This window comes from Narcine bancroftii, chromosome 2 (genome assembly GCF_036971445.1).
Source record: "Narcine bancroftii isolate sNarBan1 chromosome 2, sNarBan1.hap1, whole genome shotgun sequence".
Taxonomy (NCBI): Eukaryota; Metazoa; Chordata; class Chondrichthyes; order Torpediniformes; family Narcinidae; genus Narcine; species Narcine bancroftii.
The window spans coordinates 44,737,576-44,755,225 of record NC_091470.1 but is presented as its reverse complement, the minus strand read 5'-3'; the positions used below and the strand labels follow the sequence as shown (position 1 = coordinate 44,755,225).

Below are 17,650 nucleotides of genomic sequence, written 5' to 3'. Positions count from 1 at the left end.
TAGATCTACTTTTTAAAAAAAAATTAAATTTAGACATCCAGCACAGTAACAGGGCAACAAGTCCGTGCCGCCCAATTAACCTACATCCCTGGTACGTTTTGAAGAAAAACATTTTGTGCAAAAAAAAACCTGGAATTAAGTATATACACCTAATTCACTGATAAAATTATATATTTATGTGCATACTTTGCCAGTGATTAATTCATATGTGAGATTGCAGATGTATATTTTTGTTTGTTCCTTTAATGAAGAGATCAGTGAACTTTAAATGCTGACAACATACATTGATTTCATAACTCCTGGCTCATTACAGAACATTATAAAAAGGAAAACAAACTGTATAACAATATGATGCTGTCCGCAAAACTAAGTTATATTATTTACATTCCAAAGGACAATGCTGACAGCTGGAAAGGAAAACAAAATACATACTTAAGTCACTATTGTCCCATAGTGCCCAAGTGTTAAATTACAAACTCAAACATTTTTATTGAGCTAGTAGGTGTAGAGGACAGATCATTTTTAGTATTAACAATAATTACAGCTAAATAAAAAATGGCAGAACAAAATTGCTTCCAATCTAAGCTTTGTTATAAAGAAATCAAAACAATAATATTATTGATGCCCTAACTGATCAAGGAACCGTCTTAGATGGTGATATTTACAACAGTAGAGAAGACCCAAGTGTAGTTTAGCATGTGATCTACAGTACTCAAATCATTTCCAAATCACAGCACTCCTGGTTTAACACAGGTAATTAATAAGGTGTGAAACAGCTGGCATTTTCTTCCATTCGCAGATATTGCTTATTTTGTAACATATTGTTTTATGAAAATACTACAAACAGCTCAACTGCCTGAAGGTCAATGAAGACAAATGATGAAAAATGAGTTTATTTGTTTCTTACAATTCATTATCATTCTAAGCACCTGAATCAGTACCAATGGAGAAGGTATGCAGGAGAGAAAGCATGAGTATCTCCATGTCCCACATTCAACTGTATTGCAACTGGATTTTTTTTAAAAAACCCTTTTTTTTATAAATACAGGGATCATACTTACATAGAATTTCATTTTATTTCACGGGTTACTGACTCTAACCTAATAACAAACATTTTAAGTAAATGAGATGAAGGGGCAAACTGTTCAGATAGAAGAATCTGTAGGCTGTAGTGTACTTATTAAAACAAAAATGTATTCACTCCCCCCACCCACAATCCCATCCATGAGAATTTCTGCTGCCTTATAATACCATGATCTGAAGTTACAGTTATTGCATAAGCATTATCCTATACATTTTCTTCAGTAAATTTTCACCAGTGTTCAGAAAAAAAACACTCATGAAAATGTTATTTCAGAAATTATAGCTTGACCATATTTTACAGCCTTAATTCGTTGGCAATTTTGGAAGCAATGTTTTTGAAAGCTATAGATGTTCCTGATATTCGCTTAAATCGAACTCCGTTAAGTGAAAGTCTTGGCAGTTTGCAAACCTCCATCTCCCATTGAACAAGATTTTCTGCATGTCCATCGCCGTGGACACAGAAGAGTAAGAAACGCTCTCGTTGTTCATAATCACAATTGTTTGCATCAAGAACCTTTCTGATCTCCCTCATCATGTCATTGGGATCCATGGAGCTGGTCGTTTTCATACTCCAGGTAAATCTAAGTGAACGGGGTTTTGCTTCTTTGATTTCGTCTTTTTGATCCCCAGATACATTGCGACTGCAGAAAACAAGATTGGGCAACAAAACATTAGAATACAGTGTTACATTGTGTTGCTCCCACTCCTTTCCTTCATTTTTATAAAAAATCTAAATACGTCAATAAAAATGGATCAAATAGAAACCAAATTAATTTTGCAGCCCTCTCTCATTTCTTAAGCTATGAAATGTTGCAATAATTAATTGAATTGTAACCATATTCATTTAAAGCTATTTTGTGCTGTTATATTTGCATAATAATGCCTTAATGGCAGCATATCTGGAATCATGATCCAACTCACAAGAAGAAAAGAAAGTTGCTCATATCACTCCTAACTGCTAGCTTCAAATCACTTGTACAACTTCATGTACCACAAAGTGCATCTTCAGCCTTGTAATAGAAAGTTGAAGCATATACATGAGATCTCTGGGAATTTTTGTTTTAAAAAAACAAAATGGTTTGTTTGCCTGAAGGAACACGAATACTCCTTGCATCTCCTATCATTAAAATTGAGGAAATTTAACTATGGAATCACAAATGCACTGAAATTTTTTCCATGAAAACAATGCATATTAAAGGGCAACAAACTACAGTGGCAAACAAATGTTAATTGCAATTCCAAATATTTCATTTATACCTCAAAAATGAAAATAATTTAGTTTTGCATGACAACATTCAAATTCTGATGTGTTTGTGATTAATGTACATTTTCAAAAATATATTTCAACAGGTATAAAGAAAATGATAAGAAAAAATGGACATTCAGATGCACTTGTTGTTTGTTCTGTGTCCAGAAGGTGGAGCAACGGGTCCATTATTTGGTAATCAATCACAAAAGCACAACACATGCTAAATTTAGTTAAAAATTCATCAGTGAAATCAGGATTACAATTAAAAATTCAATCACAATTTGATTTCTAAAATAATTTTTGATTGGGTATCTGAAATGCACAGAAACTCAGTGGCAGTTTAAGATTCTTTAGACCTCAAGTTATTTGCTTCAGAATGCATGATACAGAAGCAGATATACCCATGGGAATACTACCCCTTGATTTCCCCAAATATGGAAAACAACCGATCTGGGTCAAATATAAATGGTCTAATCCTTATTTGGAGACTGTGACACTTAGTTTTGGATTTATCACCCAGGGGTCAATGTGGCAAATCAACTGATTAGCATAAACCAAACAACCCGTCCTCAGGTGAGCAATGGCCAAATACCTATGGTCAACTGATTTAAATTGCACATCTTACTTGCAAAATGTTGATCTAAACTAATGTTTGCCAAATTAAGTGAGCCATATGTAAATGTGTGTCATAATTCATCCTCTCAAAGTCTTTTGCTGAACCAGGCTAGCAATTAAAATAAAAAAATAGCTGTGGAGCTCAGCTGATCCTGTTAGGACTCTGTACTAATTTGTATGATTTCAAGATTCAATTTATTATCATAATAATAAAACAGTGTCATATTACATGAAATTTCTTTTTGCCTGCTGCAAGGCAGATTCGCCACTGGCAGGAATTGCCTAAGTGTCTCTTAGACAGTAAGACAGTCAGAGAGACAGAAGCAAAAGATAGTCTGCACCCCCCCCCCCCCAGGACCAAAAAAGCCATTTTTATACTCGTGCTTATATTCCCTACACTCTCCAAAAAATGGATTATTATCTGATTATCAGACAATGCCAAATCATGTGTTTGATGCATAGTTGGGATACAGCAGATACCTGGAACAATTCTCCAACAGCATGCTGAGCAGTACAATTCTTTACTGTGTGTGCTTTGTCACAATTTTTTGTGACTACTGCATGAACGCTTACAATTAGACGGGGGATAAATTGTAACTGGTATTCGAACCGGGATGCGAGAGGGTGCCGAGGGCACTGAAGGTTTCCAGATCTTGTTGGAGGTTGGGCTGCTAATGGTTTGGAGTGGATTCTGTGTAGCTGCAGGGGTTGTGGCAGCACTGGAGGCAAATCCACAGACACTCGGTGACTCTGACGGGACTCTCTTTGCTTCTCTCTCTCTCTGACTTAAAGAGGCGCCTCAGGCAATTTCTACTGCTGGGAAATCTGTCTGCCTTTTGGCAGACTAAAGCAAATTCCGTGTAATGCACTGTTTTTAATTACATGACAATAAAGAAATCTTAAATCTTGAACTGCTCCTCTCCTTAATGTAGAATTATAAATACGTACTTATGTCATTAAAATATTCAACAGCTATAAGGTTAAATTTCAGTTTCTTTTGAATATATATAATTAATTGTGTCAATATGGTGGAAAGACTTATTGTAATGCTGCACTAACCAACCTGCAATGCACTCAGGTTTTTGACACATTCAAGATTTGCAGACTGAGAACTACATAATTGGGGTTTTTGTCACCCTGGAATTAAGATGGGCTCATCATGCAGCCAATTCACCTGTTTGCTTAACATTACAAATTTAACCTACGTCCAGTATGGAAAGTGTTTGTTCCCTCATTTTATTTATGCATCTGACTATTTTTAAAAAAAGATCAAGGTAAAGACTTTTAATACTGCAGAATGAAATACTTTTCTGTTTAGAAACTTACTTTGGTGGGTCAAGCACTTCTGTGGGTTTGCTATGGAGTTCCGTTTTTGTTTGTAGAAACATTTGTTCTTAAACTTCAGCCACACACAAGTACTTACTACCACTACATGACTACTTTAACAACTAAATATATTTTTATGTATTTTAGTGTCCAATGGACCTTTGTGGTTGGAATTAGCAAATGAATGGAAGCAACATTTAACTAGTCAACTTAGGACAGATACAAGTCTAGGCACCAAATATTGAAAGGGGATGCAAGAACTTTTTGTATTTAATTAAATGTCCCCATTTAATGTAGATTTAATCAACTGTATTTCAGTGGCATGTCAAATTTTCATAGTCATGGCTTTGATAACATTTCCAATTCTAATTTCATATCGCACATTCTACAAACCAAATAGTCAACCTTTCAACAATTTGATAATAGGTATCAACATTTACAAAAAGGTTTATCATTAATCAAAACACACTCAATTTGAAAGGCAGTTTTAAGTTGTAGTGTGATAAATTTGCTAAATACATATGCATTCTCACCTTGAGCCCTCAAATCTCCAGTTTCTCTCAGGTTCAGTTGGGACCCTCAATGAAAGCAATCCGAAAGCACAAGCAAGTAAAGGAAGAAGAAAATTCTTAAACCTGTGTAACTTTGTCTGTTGCATACCAAGACTACACCAAAGAGCCCCATATGGAATGCAGACAGAAAACGTGCATTTTCACACTAATGAAACTTTAAAAAATGATTATATTTCTTTAGTGGTAAAACTGATTTATATAAACCAACTGAAGTTCTTGCTACAAAATAACTTTAATCTACCACAATTAGAAGATACTGGAAATCTGAAATAAAAGCAGCAAATGCTGGAAATAATCAGTAGGTCTGGCTGTATCAGGGCTAAAGAAAAACAAAGTTGACATTTCAGTTTGGAAACCCCTCAAAACTAGCAGTGTTTCCTGTGTCTTCTTGTTTCGAGATAATTGTTACAGTGCACTTATATTTCAGGGATAAATGTTCATAAGACAAAATCTGATGCACAAAATTAAAGCTTATGGCATTGATTGGTGGACCATACACTCAGCATTGTTTAGCTGGGAGAAAAAAAATAGGATAATTTGAGATTGTTCAGCAGTATTTTGAGCAAGGATTGATGTTTGGACACTAACAATTTCAAAAATGTAATACTGAATCTGATAATGGAACAGGATGTTACGTATCTAAATGCCCTGAAAACACACAGTTAGATAGAAAAGTGAGAGAAGGATCAAACAGACCACAAAGCTATTTAAAAACAGAATACTGGATGGAATGGGGAGACAGTTAACATTTCATTTCCATGATGCCTAACCAAAATTGGGATATTTAGAAAATAGGCATGCTTTACGAGGCAGAGGGAATGTCTGTGACATTTTGGAAACAATAAACGATGATCCTCATTGGTATTAATTGAGGTTAGGCAAGGACAGCTGATCTATCTTGGAGAAATTGTAAATAGAAAGGGGGGGGGGGGGGGAGAGCAAAAAAAAAACACTGTGACTGAGAAGCAAAAACAGCAGTTGCTGAAAATATTAAGGACAATTGCTAGGAAATCAGGTGAGGTAGCATCAGTGGAGAGAAAAAGTGAGTTACATCTGAACTGGCTAGGGAGTAAAACAACAAAATATAAACTGCAAATGGTGGAAATCTGAAATGGAAGCAAAAAATAATCTAAACCACTCAACAGGACGGTAGAACCTACAGAGCAAGTGAAATGGGGTTAATGTACCAGGTCAATAAACATTCACCATTTAATGCTTCATTGAGCAACTTTGCTCTGTCCACTGCAATAGCAAGGAATTCCCAGTGGCCAACCACTACAATTCCATACCTTATTGCCACACTAACATGTCTGACCATGTACTCATACATGTTAGATTGAGGCCATCCATAAACTGGGAGAAACACCAGATTAATAAAAATACAAAAATGCTGGGGGAACTCAACTGGTCTCGCAGGTAAAGATATATAACTGACGTTTTGGGCCTGTGTCCTTCAGTGTATGGGTAAAAAGCAGACAGGCACCTGAATTATAATGCTGCGGAGAAAGAGCTGGGGTAGGAATACAGACCAAAAGACAAAAGGTGATAATTGGATATGAATAGGAGGACAGGAGAGGAAAGGTGAGAATTCATGGGGAGGGAGTGGCTTGGTGAATGCTAGCTGCAAGAAAGGAGATAGAAGGAGGGGGAAGGCAGGAGGGAGGGGTAAAGAAAGAAATAGGGATGGGGTGGGGGTGCTAACAGAAATTGGAGAAGTTGATGTTAATGTCATCTGATTGGAGGGTACACAGACAGGATAACAGACATTGTTCCTCCAATTTGCAGGTGGTCTCACTCTGATCGTGCATATCAGCGTGGGAATGGGGTGGGGATTTGAGATGGGCAATTCCATCTGGGCACCTCCAAGCAGATGACATTAACAGACTTCCTCAGTTTCTATTTGCCCTTCCCATCCCTATTTCTCCTTTCCTCTACCTCTCTCTCTTTCCTTCTCCGCTCACTCCTTTCCTCCAGCTCTGTATTCACCGAGCCACCCCCTCCCCGATCAATTCTCACCCTTCCTCTCCTGTCCTCCTATCAATGTCCAATTATCGCCCTTTGACTGCAGGCCTGTGCTCCTCCTCCTACTCTTTCTTTCTTTCTCCCCAGCCTTTTAATTTGGGCACCTTCCTGTTTTTTAACTCATAACTTGAAGGGCTTAGGCCTGAATCATCAGTTATTTATCTTTCTCCTAAGGACACTGTGAGACCTGCTGAGTTCCTCCAGCATTTCTACTACAATCACAGTGACTGCAGACTTTTGTGTTTCGGAACACACATTATATTCCATCTCGGCAGTTTCTAACCAGACGGCATCAATATCCTTAAACCCCCTCCCCCATCCTCTCGCTTTCCCTCACCCCACTGATAACCTCCCTCCAGTTCTGCAGTCCCTTCCTTCCATTAGAGAGTGATCTTTCTCAGCCCTCTCCCCCTTTAACCCCTCAATTCCTTCCTCTTCTTTCCCCTCCCACCTACATCCTATTAGCATCTGTTCCTCATCCCCACCCACCTTATTCAGGAGTCTGCCATACTTTGGAACACCTGAAGAAGGGCTCAGACCCAAAATATCTCTGCCTTTTGCTTTTCATGGATGTTGCATGACCTGATTAGTTTCTCTAGCACTTTAGTATACTGCTGTAGACCCCAGCATCTTCAGATAGCTTGTTTACCTTTCACCATTTAAGTTCTTTAACACGTGATGCCAAAACTTCATCCCTCCCTGATCTGCAGTGGTCCCTCATCTTACACCAACTCCGTCCCTTCTGACACGAATGGGAATGGCTGGGTCATATTAAATAGCTGAATTCAACTTAGAGTTCCACCACCACCCAGACCCACCCCCCCACACAAGCAAAGTAGTTGGGTCTTTGTTCCTCGAAAAGCTCAAAAAAAGCTCAAGCATTTCTCCATCACCATACTTCCCCTTTGCCTAGTTGAACTTGTTTTTTTTATTATTCAACAAATTCGTTAACTTTACCTGCTTTCCCAAATCAAAAGTATAGCCATGGGAGCGCAGAAGAGTCTAGAAAAAGCTGATTTCTTTCTGGAATGTAGATCAGTCCTAACTCTGCTATCATCTCTTGCCTTATTTTTCTGGATCAATGATCACATTGTTGTTGCTTCCTGCTCCTGTATAGACCTCCATCACCCTACTTTCTCTTTCTGCATCCCCCTTTCTTATTTTCACTGTATCCATCACGTGGAAGAGGTTAGCAAACAAAAATCAATCCAAGAATCTTTCATAACTATGTTGATATCTCCTCCAAAACTCAATTCGATTCTCAGTTTCCCTGACTCTGTTGTACAAGATCAAATGGTGGTACCTATCCTACCTGTCCACCCTCCAATTTGATAGGATTCTCATTTGTTTCTTTTCCTTCATTTCAGCTCTCACCTTTCCTCATTACGTTAGGTATCCTCTCTTCTTGCAGAAATTCGCTTGTACTTCTTCCAATTCAGTGGACCTGTACTGAATTTAGTGATCATAAGATGGCCTCCTCTACTCTGGAGAAACTAAATGCTTCATAGTATACCTATGTGCAGTCCATAAGTGTAATACTATCCAGTTGTCCTGTCGCCTATTCTCTATCCCACTCTAACCTCTCTTGAGCCTCTTGCATTGTTTTAACAAAATAATTTGCAAGTTCAAGGACAAGACCACAAATTATTGTGGGGTTCATGGATTATAGAACTCTCTGTGTAAATGCCTTTCTATATCGTTGAATATTTCCAACATTATCTGTATTTGCTTATTTTCAACTTCTGCTGCTTTTCAATCCCTGGTCGTTTCTTCAGTAACTCAGTTTTTCCCCTCTCCACAAATACTGCTCGACTTGCTGAGCTTTCTCAGAAATGCCCTTTATTCCAGCAACTGCTCTTTTCTGCATCTTCATTCTGACTATGTTATGTAGGACTAGATGTTAATATCCCTTATTGTACTTACTGCCTAGATCGACTCTGTGGGATAGCCAAGTTCCTCCCCTGCCCCTTTCTCTCTCCTCTCCTCCTCCCCCCCCCCACCTTTTTATTCAGACACCTGCCTGTTTTTGCTTATACCTGACGAAGGGCCCAGGCCCCAATCATAACCCTTTACTTCCTATAGATGCTTGTGCCCTGCTCAATTTCTCCAACATATTTTTGCATTGCACTTGACCCCAGCATCCACAGACTTTCTTGTTTCCAGCATTTTCTATTTTAATTCCAGTTTAAAGACTTCTGATCATAACTTCTGCACATAACCTGTTTATGTGAGTTAGTAATATGTGTCATACGAAATATTTGAAAAGAGAAATGTAAAATTATGTTATTTTCTTGGAAAAATAGAAAAGCTTTTTTTTTAAAAAAACGTCGAGAAACTTGAAAAAAACTTTATTCTCATGACAGGTGGGACGACTTGAAGACAAATCATGGAAAGTTAATGTTGGAGATATTTGGTAGGCCAAATCCATACGCCCCCAGTAGATTGAAACAGAAAATTCTTTAATATTATGGAAAGATAGAGCTACATTAGATATTCACCCAAATAATATATGGCTTAAAGTGTCAAATTGCTGGTTGATACCTGCTGGTTTTTATAAAATTATATCAACAGCGGGTTAAGGGGGTGAATACAAGGGTCCAAAGTCAAAAGGACAATTCAAGGTTAGGCTAGAGCCAAAGACGAATAGAAGCAATCCAATAAACCAAAAACGAACACGGGATTAATCAGTTTAAATGAGTCAATAGAAGACTGAAATCAACATTTCAGTGAAAACAGGTAAATGTGACATGCTGTTAAATGTGACACAGGAAGCAGGTTTCAAATACTGTATCTTTTTTTGGACGGGGAGGATTGGAGGCCGTCTAGAGCAGCATGCATGTCTGATGCAGTCAAGAACATGAATGTGGGTTTCAGCTGCTAAGGAACAGGAGTGGGCAATATTACTGAAAAGAACTGAAGTGTTTTCTAATGAAGGAGATAGGAGTTGAGTATCGGAATAGCACTGACGATGACAAGGGCTATAACATCTTTTGAGACCAAGATGAATGGCACTTCTTACAATGTATTTTAAGAAATTTAGTTTAATTAAAATGAACCAAAGACCATCAAATATTTAAAATGAACTGAATATTTAAAAAATTTCAAATCAATGTCAAGGTTAAATCAATGTCCTGAATTGGTAACACAATTTTTGCTCCATGCGGGTGCTGTTTGTAATAAATTATTTCCAGCATTTTGTTTTATTATACATGTCCAGCATTCTCAGAACATTGTTTTTGTATTTTTTTTTAAATTAGGACAGTAGAAATCTCTCATTGCTTCTAACACAATTAAGAAATTATGGTAGGGCATTAGAAGTCTACAAGTTATACACAATCAACAGTCTCCAAAACATAGAAGCAGCACTTACAAAAAGGTCAAAGCATTTAAAATAATAAATAATTGTTTAAAGGCGGCAGAAATAAAATGCTGAAGGTTGAATTTGAAACATAGAAAATTTAGCAGTGCTATCAATCTAATTTGACTATATATTAAGTTGTAAATGCCAAGTCATTTATGTTCTAAAAGGGAATCTAAAGTTTCAAAATAAATTACATTTTAATGCAAAAATATTTGCTACTTCCTTTCTTTCCTGCTTTATCTATATTTCTTCCCCTTTCAAGTACAATATGTCAAATGAACACAGAGGCAAACCGATCAAAACATGCCAGAGCTAAACTCAACTTTGGTGTTTGGATTTCAGTGGTTACAGATTTTAAACCAAAAATTTAACAACAGATTTAATGCATCCAATATTGTTTAGATAACATCATGGCATAAAACAAATGTGACAAATTTGGAATCATAATAAACATATTGGTGTATATTTTTAAACTTCTACTGAAGCATTCTTAAACTTGATTTGCCATAACAATGAAAAAGGTTAATGTAAACCTGATTTTAGCAATGTTGAAGTTTTTGATTTATTAAATGAGAGACAAAGCCTACCAAAATGTTTTTATGGCAACGTATTTCAATATAACTATATACTCACAGCATGCAATATTTACAGACCTATATGGGAGATGAAAAAGTATTTTGCATTCAACCTGCAATTAAACTGGTAAGTATGTCATCTCACATAGTGATTTTAATTAACATTTTTTTCTCTGAAATTGATAATGCAGAACTAAATAGTACATTTCAAAATCTGCATCACTAGGATTCTGATTGTAGATTTGCAGATGAAAGAGGAACTCTTATCTATTTTGTTAAAAGATGACTTAGTTTCTCTCCAAAACCTCCGCTAGTTTTACCACCACAACAATGAGGGAGCAGACTGGCATGTCTTTGCAAAAATGAGATTTTCAATTGGTCATGTATGGGATGGAACATATATAAATGATGGATTAAAACAATGGCAACATTTAGGAATTGTAATTTGGGTTTCAGTCTTTCACTCAACTTGTTAAAAATGAATAGGTACTGTGCAGTCAAATCCATTTCTGCAGAATAAAGGTTAACCTTGAGTGGTTATAGTCAACTTAGTTGGGTATTCAGATGTAAGTGCTTTTTCCCTTGTTAAAATAGCAATTACTGTCAATTTCAACGAAAAAAAATGCTATTATAGGTACATTGAAAACAAAATGCCTTTACAGCAATATCTCAATGGTTCAATAAATGTGCAGTGCAATTTAATATTTAGACTTAGCTACAAATTTAAAACAAAAAAATGTAACTATCAATTTCGGTACATCCTATATATTCAATCTACCTAAAATAATTTCCACAATAGCCACTGATAAACACAGGAAAGAAAATAAATCAGAAAATAACGTAATGTGAAAAACGTGATGTAATTGAAGTTCTCGTATCTAAGTTCACAATAGTTAACTGCCTTACATACAATGCTTCAGGTTAATTTTGTGTCAACTATCTTCAAGGTAATTAATAGATGGCACCATTTCAAAACAAAAACATCAACGGAGGGAAAAGAAATCAAGCTCAAGGCATTCCTCCCACTACGAGCACATTACATACATTATATTGCTATTGAAAAGTATTTTAACAGATAAAATGAAAAGATGGTCACCTCAAATTAATATTTAAAATCTATCTTAATCACAGAATTCTTATGCAACAAATAATTGTTCTATTGTACTGAAGTTATATTTTAAATGTGATCTAGCTTTCACAATCAACAAAATAATATTAAAATAAAATGGATTAATTAACCACTTACTTTCAGCATGGTGTTTATCAGCACAGAAACCACATTTGGTAGTATTTAACAATCCTCAACTAACGTGAACAAAGAAGGATACCAATGCTTTTTAATCAGATTTCAGATAGGGTAGTTCTTAGGTCTGAAATATCACAATCTGATGTATTAATTTTTAATATCATTCAAAACATTTCTGTACGATTCGGAAAGCATTTAAATGTACTAATCTTAAGCTCCTGCATTAGACTGAGGAAAATATATTTCTGAGCTCAGATCTGGAAAAGAGGAATTCTAAACAAAGTATCAGGGCTTGTAAGTATTTAAGAAATTTTTTTTTAGAAATAAATGATAAGCAGAGGAAAGATTTAGAGACTGAAGACTTACTAACAGTCTTTGATCCTTGTGAAGTATTTGCAGATACTGATTTGTTCGATGTCTGCCGTTTTGATGGGTCAATAGTGACCCTGAGAAGAGGAAAAATGTTGGAGAATTAAACTGTACATGGAGATTAATCAGTCCGACAGAAATCAGCACATGACGTACTGCTGATTCCATCCTGTTATCTACAAGTGAAGCAACTTAAAATTAGAATAACTACCGGTAAATGAATCCAAATTCCTCATCACTGACCAAAGATGATCTGGGTTCTCACTCTAAATTGCAATACTCTTTAGCATTTTTCAATTGACATGTTAAGTATACAAGTGATCGGGGTAAGAATGGGAAATAGTGCAGCAACACTAAATAAATATTTTTCAATATCTATCCAATTACTAATGAAATTGTAGCTTCTACAGCTGCCTTTGGAGACAACCTCAGAAGTTTGCACGAACTACCCATGCTCAAGAATGCCTTTACTTTCCTACAGTTTCATCCAGAACTTGGACCAAATCATCTTTTAATACTCCATCTTGCAATAGCCAGAGGAAATCAAAACGAGCTGAAATATGAATTCTTTCTTTATCTTAATTTGTAAAAATATTATTTCACATGCTTATTTTTCTAGAAATTACCTAATATTTAAAAAAAGTGGGACTAAAATATTTTGAAATAGACTATAAATTCTTGTAGAAAGCCTTGTATTGTATCAAATTATAAAAACGTGGATCCTGGTGTTACTGACAAGGTTAGCATTTGTCGTCCATTGTTTTCTGCCCTGACAAAAGAACAGTTAGCCTTCTCAGCAGTCTGATATAATTAAATCATTTGGTCATGGTACAGAATAGAAACAGGCTGTTTGGCTGACTGCATCCAACCATCCTGCATATTTACACGGATCCCACTTGCCTGCATTAATTCTATCCTTCTATGTCTTGTTTTTTCAAGCACCTGTCCAGAGACCTCTTAAATATTGTTACTGTTTCTGCCTCTTCCGTCTCCTTTGGCAGCTCATTCCATTCCATAATATTTTATGTGAAAAATATTACCTCTTCAGCTATCTGCTGTATCTATGCCTCCCATAATTTTGTTCACCTCTATCAAGTCACCCTTCAGCCTCCTTCACTCTCGCAAAAACAGAGCTTATCCAATCTCTCCTAACTCAAGAACTCCAAACCATGCAACACCGACTGATATGAATCTTTTCTGCATCCTCTCAAACTTAATTACATCCTTTTTGTAGTGTGTCAAGTAGCACTGAATAGAATGCTCCAGGTGCAGCTTAATTATTGCTTAATACAAATGTAACATTATGTTGCAATTTCTTATACGCAATGCCTCGGCCAATGAAGGCAAGTCTTCATCACTCTGTCTACTTGTGTAACCTCTATCAAGGAACTATGTACAGGACAACTCTGATTATCGAAAATGGTTGGGACTGGGCTATGTTGGATAAACATTTGTTTTTGGAGAATTGTTTTTTTAAAAAAACAGCCCAGTGGCAACAGCAAATCACTTGTATCAATGTTTAAAGAACAATAATCAACAAGGGAAGGCTTTTTTAAGCACTAAAATGTTTAATTCTAACTAAAATGCTAGCAGCAATGCCGCTGCCGATCCCGACACAAACCCACGACTGCCGCTGATCCCTGGGGAGGCTTCCCCGGGCCGGTGGAACACTCACTGGAGAGTTGGCAGGCTCCTGTCCTGCATGTGGCCTCCACTGTGCCGAGGAAGGAAGGAAGAAGGGGAGGTGAGGGAACAACACTGGGCCCGAGGTCTCCACTCCTGCCTGGAAGCCCGACGTCCCTGCTCCTGCCCAGGAGCCTGACGCCCCTGCTCTTGCCTGGAAGGTCAGACACTGGGTCAAGGGATTCTCCCAACCGCTTGCAGCTGGGAGACAGTGGCACGCAGTTTGAGAGGGAGAGTTCGAGAGAAAAGTCAACGGGGTAGGTAAATAAGAAATGGAAAGAGGGAGGGGAGGGATATACCTGAAATGAGAATAATTGTTCGAATTTCACGTTAAGTGAATTTTTTTTTCTTTTCTGTGCTGTGAGATCAGTTTGACTCTGAAAATATTTTGGATAAATGAGGATTTTGGAGAATCGGAATGTACTGTACTTATATTCCAAGATCATTTGCCATTCACTTTATCCTGCCCTGGTTTAACTTCCCAAAATGCATCATTTTGCACTTGTCCAAATTAAATTTCATCACCATTCTCATGCCTACTTTGCCAATTGATCTAGACCCTATTCTAACCCCAGGCAATCTTTACACTCTATTATGCCACCAATTTTGGTGTCAGCAGTAAACTTACAAATGATACTGCCTACATTTTCATCCATTCTCAGCCTATCAATCTACAAATACCTGGGCACTGAGAAATAGACTAGTCAAGCAACAGCTATACATAGTTAGTCCTTTCAAAGCTTACAGATATGATAGACTCCTTCACAATTCTTGGGTTCTACGTGTCTCAACAAACAGGATAAATCTATCAGAGGTTGTATTCAGGTGGGAGAAAGTAGCCTTGTGAGCTCTTAACGTTGATTCTATATGATAACTAACCTCGTGCCATCAGGTCAAGCAAGCAAAACCTCAGCTTACCAACCAAATGCTCCACCTCACTGAATAATTCTTGGAAGAAGGACTGAAAGTTCAGTTGGACAGGACTTCAACGTCCATCATGAAGAGTGGCTTGGTAGCACCAGCACTAAATTAACTGGCCACATCCTTAAGGACCGAGGTGCCAGACTGGGACAGCAGCAAATGGTGACTGAACTAACATATGTAAACAACAACTATTTACTGGTACTCTGGTCAATCGATCCATAGCAGATCCAATCTGTATTTCATAGCATTAGTGGAAGTGATCAGTGCAAAGCCCTTCTGGAGACAAAGCCCCTTCTTCACAGCAAGGACATCCTCCCCGATGTGTGGCAATGCAATTGTGCAGAAGAGATCTAGCAGCCCAAAATGAACTTGCAGGACATTATATACTTTCTGTTGCAGCATCTTTGTACACAACCACAATCTTCAACCTCATGGGGTGATGCATGCCTTACTTGATTAGTTTTATCAAGTTACGGGATCAAGACTAGGCTGTAACTCAAATAGCTAGATCCGAACAATCTTGCAACCAACCTCTCAATCAAGGCTCTCTCATCACGTGCGTCATACAATTTAACAGCAAACAGGAGGAGGAAGATCCCAGAATATTCTTTGATGAAATGGCTGAGAGCACTAGATACAAAAAGTGTGGGGCTAGTTAACATCCTGAAGTAATTCTGAAAACCCGCACTTACTGCCAGATTGTTTCAGCACAGTTATTACATTGACATCTACTTGATTTGGAAAATTGCCTGGGTAAGTCTGTTCACCAATATCTGGCCAAATTTAAACTAGAAAATTAATGACTCTCTATCATCAACAAAGTAATGGCTGTATCTTCAAAAATTCTGTCAGGTGGAATTTGCTCTCCTCTACCATTGCTTTCCAATAATCCTGGTGAAACCCAATCAAGTCCATTCATTGTCACAGCATTAATACAACTATGGAATAGAGAACTGAATTCCAGAGCTAGAAGTGAGTCATCATGACATCAAAAGAGCATTTGACCTGAAGTGGCATTCAGGAGCTCTGATAAAACTGAAGTTAATGGAGAAAATATAGTGCCCTCCATAATGTTTTTTTTCCCCTTTATTTGCTCCTGTGCTCCACAGTTTTAAATTTGTAATCAAACAATTCACATGTGATTAAAGTGCACATTTCAGATTTTATTCAAGGTTATTTGGTTTTACCGTGTAAAAATGGCAGCACTTATTATACATTGTCCCCTTATTTTAGGGCACTATAATGTTTGGGACATTTGGCTTAATTGCTTCACTGGTGTAGGTATAGGAGAACTAGGCTTGCTTCTAAGCTTTTGATCACCTTTGGAGAGTACTCAGCAAGTGAAGCAGTCCGTATCTGCAAGCAGCAAGATCGAAGCAACATTAAGGCCTGGCAAATCAGTTCAAGTAATATTTGTGCCACAAAAGTGCCAGACAATGACCACCTCCAAAAAGAAGGGTTACTCTGCACTCAGTGGTATTATTTTTGCTGAGTCCTCCAACAACAACATCCTGGGGGACTCTATTATTCAAAAAGTCAACTGGATTAGTCACATAAATACCATGGCACAAGTGGGAAACAGAGTTTAGGTATAGTGAATCAACTTCTGACATTTCAAAGCCTTTTCAGCACAAGATCAGGAGTGTGATGGCATATTTTTCACCTTTTGTTTATCATCAGGCATACAATGCAAAATGCTGCATTGTGTGCTCTCCAAAAAAAATACATTGCAGTTACCTGTTCTGACTGTACATTCCAAACCCACAACTTCAATCTTCATAGATAAGGACTATCAACAGGTACTCCTCCATATTCTCCTGACTTGCTATTCCTTCATATTGATTGATTCTAAATTCCAAAATTCCACCTAAACCGTGTCCTTGCAATAGCTTCATTAGAAGGAATGCCGAAGTTCAGGACCGTAAAACACTGACTTCCTAAGGATGATTAAGCAGGGCAATAAATGCTGGCCTTGCCAGCAATGCACAAATCCCAAAAAAAGTTAATGCAAAATAAAATCTCAAATTGAATTTTTTTTCTGGATTACTAATTTTGAAAAATTATATGTCCAGAAAATAGTATTATTACCATTCATCCTACTTTTATTTGCAGTAATACAAATTAAAATTAATAATTTGAAAAGATGGGAGGCCTAAGAATTACAATTAGACTTTGAATTCTTTCAGTGTAAAATTAATTAACCTGCAAAACTGTTTGAAATTTAAACTAAATTAGGAAGTCACTGGGTGATTCCAAACCATTAAATCAAGTAAAATACCTTAGTTATATTTAATGAATATTTAAAAAATATTCTATGCTATTGGGACTACATGATATACACTTTTAATTTGAATAACATCTAAATAGTTTTATTATTAGCCTAACTAAATCTCTATATGGCAATAAAAAATCCCTTTAATGGAGTAGAAAGACAGAGATAGGTCCTGATAAATATTTTACAAACTATAAATTACAATTAATTTAATTTGAGAGGAGAGAGGCTGGAGGAGGTGTGCTGAAGGGTGTTCAAAATAACAGGATGACAAGACAGACAAAAGCAACATTTTACTTTTTGAACACTTTTTCAGCATGACCTGAAACAGAGCTGATTTTTCAGTCTCTCTA

The 17,650-nt window shown here is 36.9% G+C and overlaps 1 protein-coding gene across 7 annotated transcripts in view; it reads right to left on the bottom strand.

Moving 5' to 3' along the window:
- Window positions 1-223: 223 nt before the first annotated feature.
- Window positions 224-17,650, bottom strand: part of mark3a (MAP/microtubule affinity-regulating kinase 3a) — a 105,964-nt gene continuing 88,537 nt past the window's right edge. For 2 of the 7 annotated variants that reach the window (XM_069916492.1, XM_069916493.1), the window contains 3 exons: window positions 12,416-12,495; window positions 4,807-4,851; window positions 1,553-1,724 (listed from right to left, as the gene is read on the bottom strand). In XM_069916492.1, the coding sequence (XP_069772593.1) occupies window positions 1,648-1,724; window positions 4,807-4,851; window positions 12,416-12,495 (202 nt within the window). In that variant the 3' untranslated portion in view covers window positions 1,553-1,647. Of the gene's footprint in view, window positions 1,725-4,806; window positions 4,852-10,861; window positions 10,882-12,415; window positions 12,496-17,650 lie in introns of those variants that run through there. The other 5 variants (XM_069916489.1, XM_069916490.1, XM_069916495.1 and 2 more) reach the window with 4 other exon arrangements.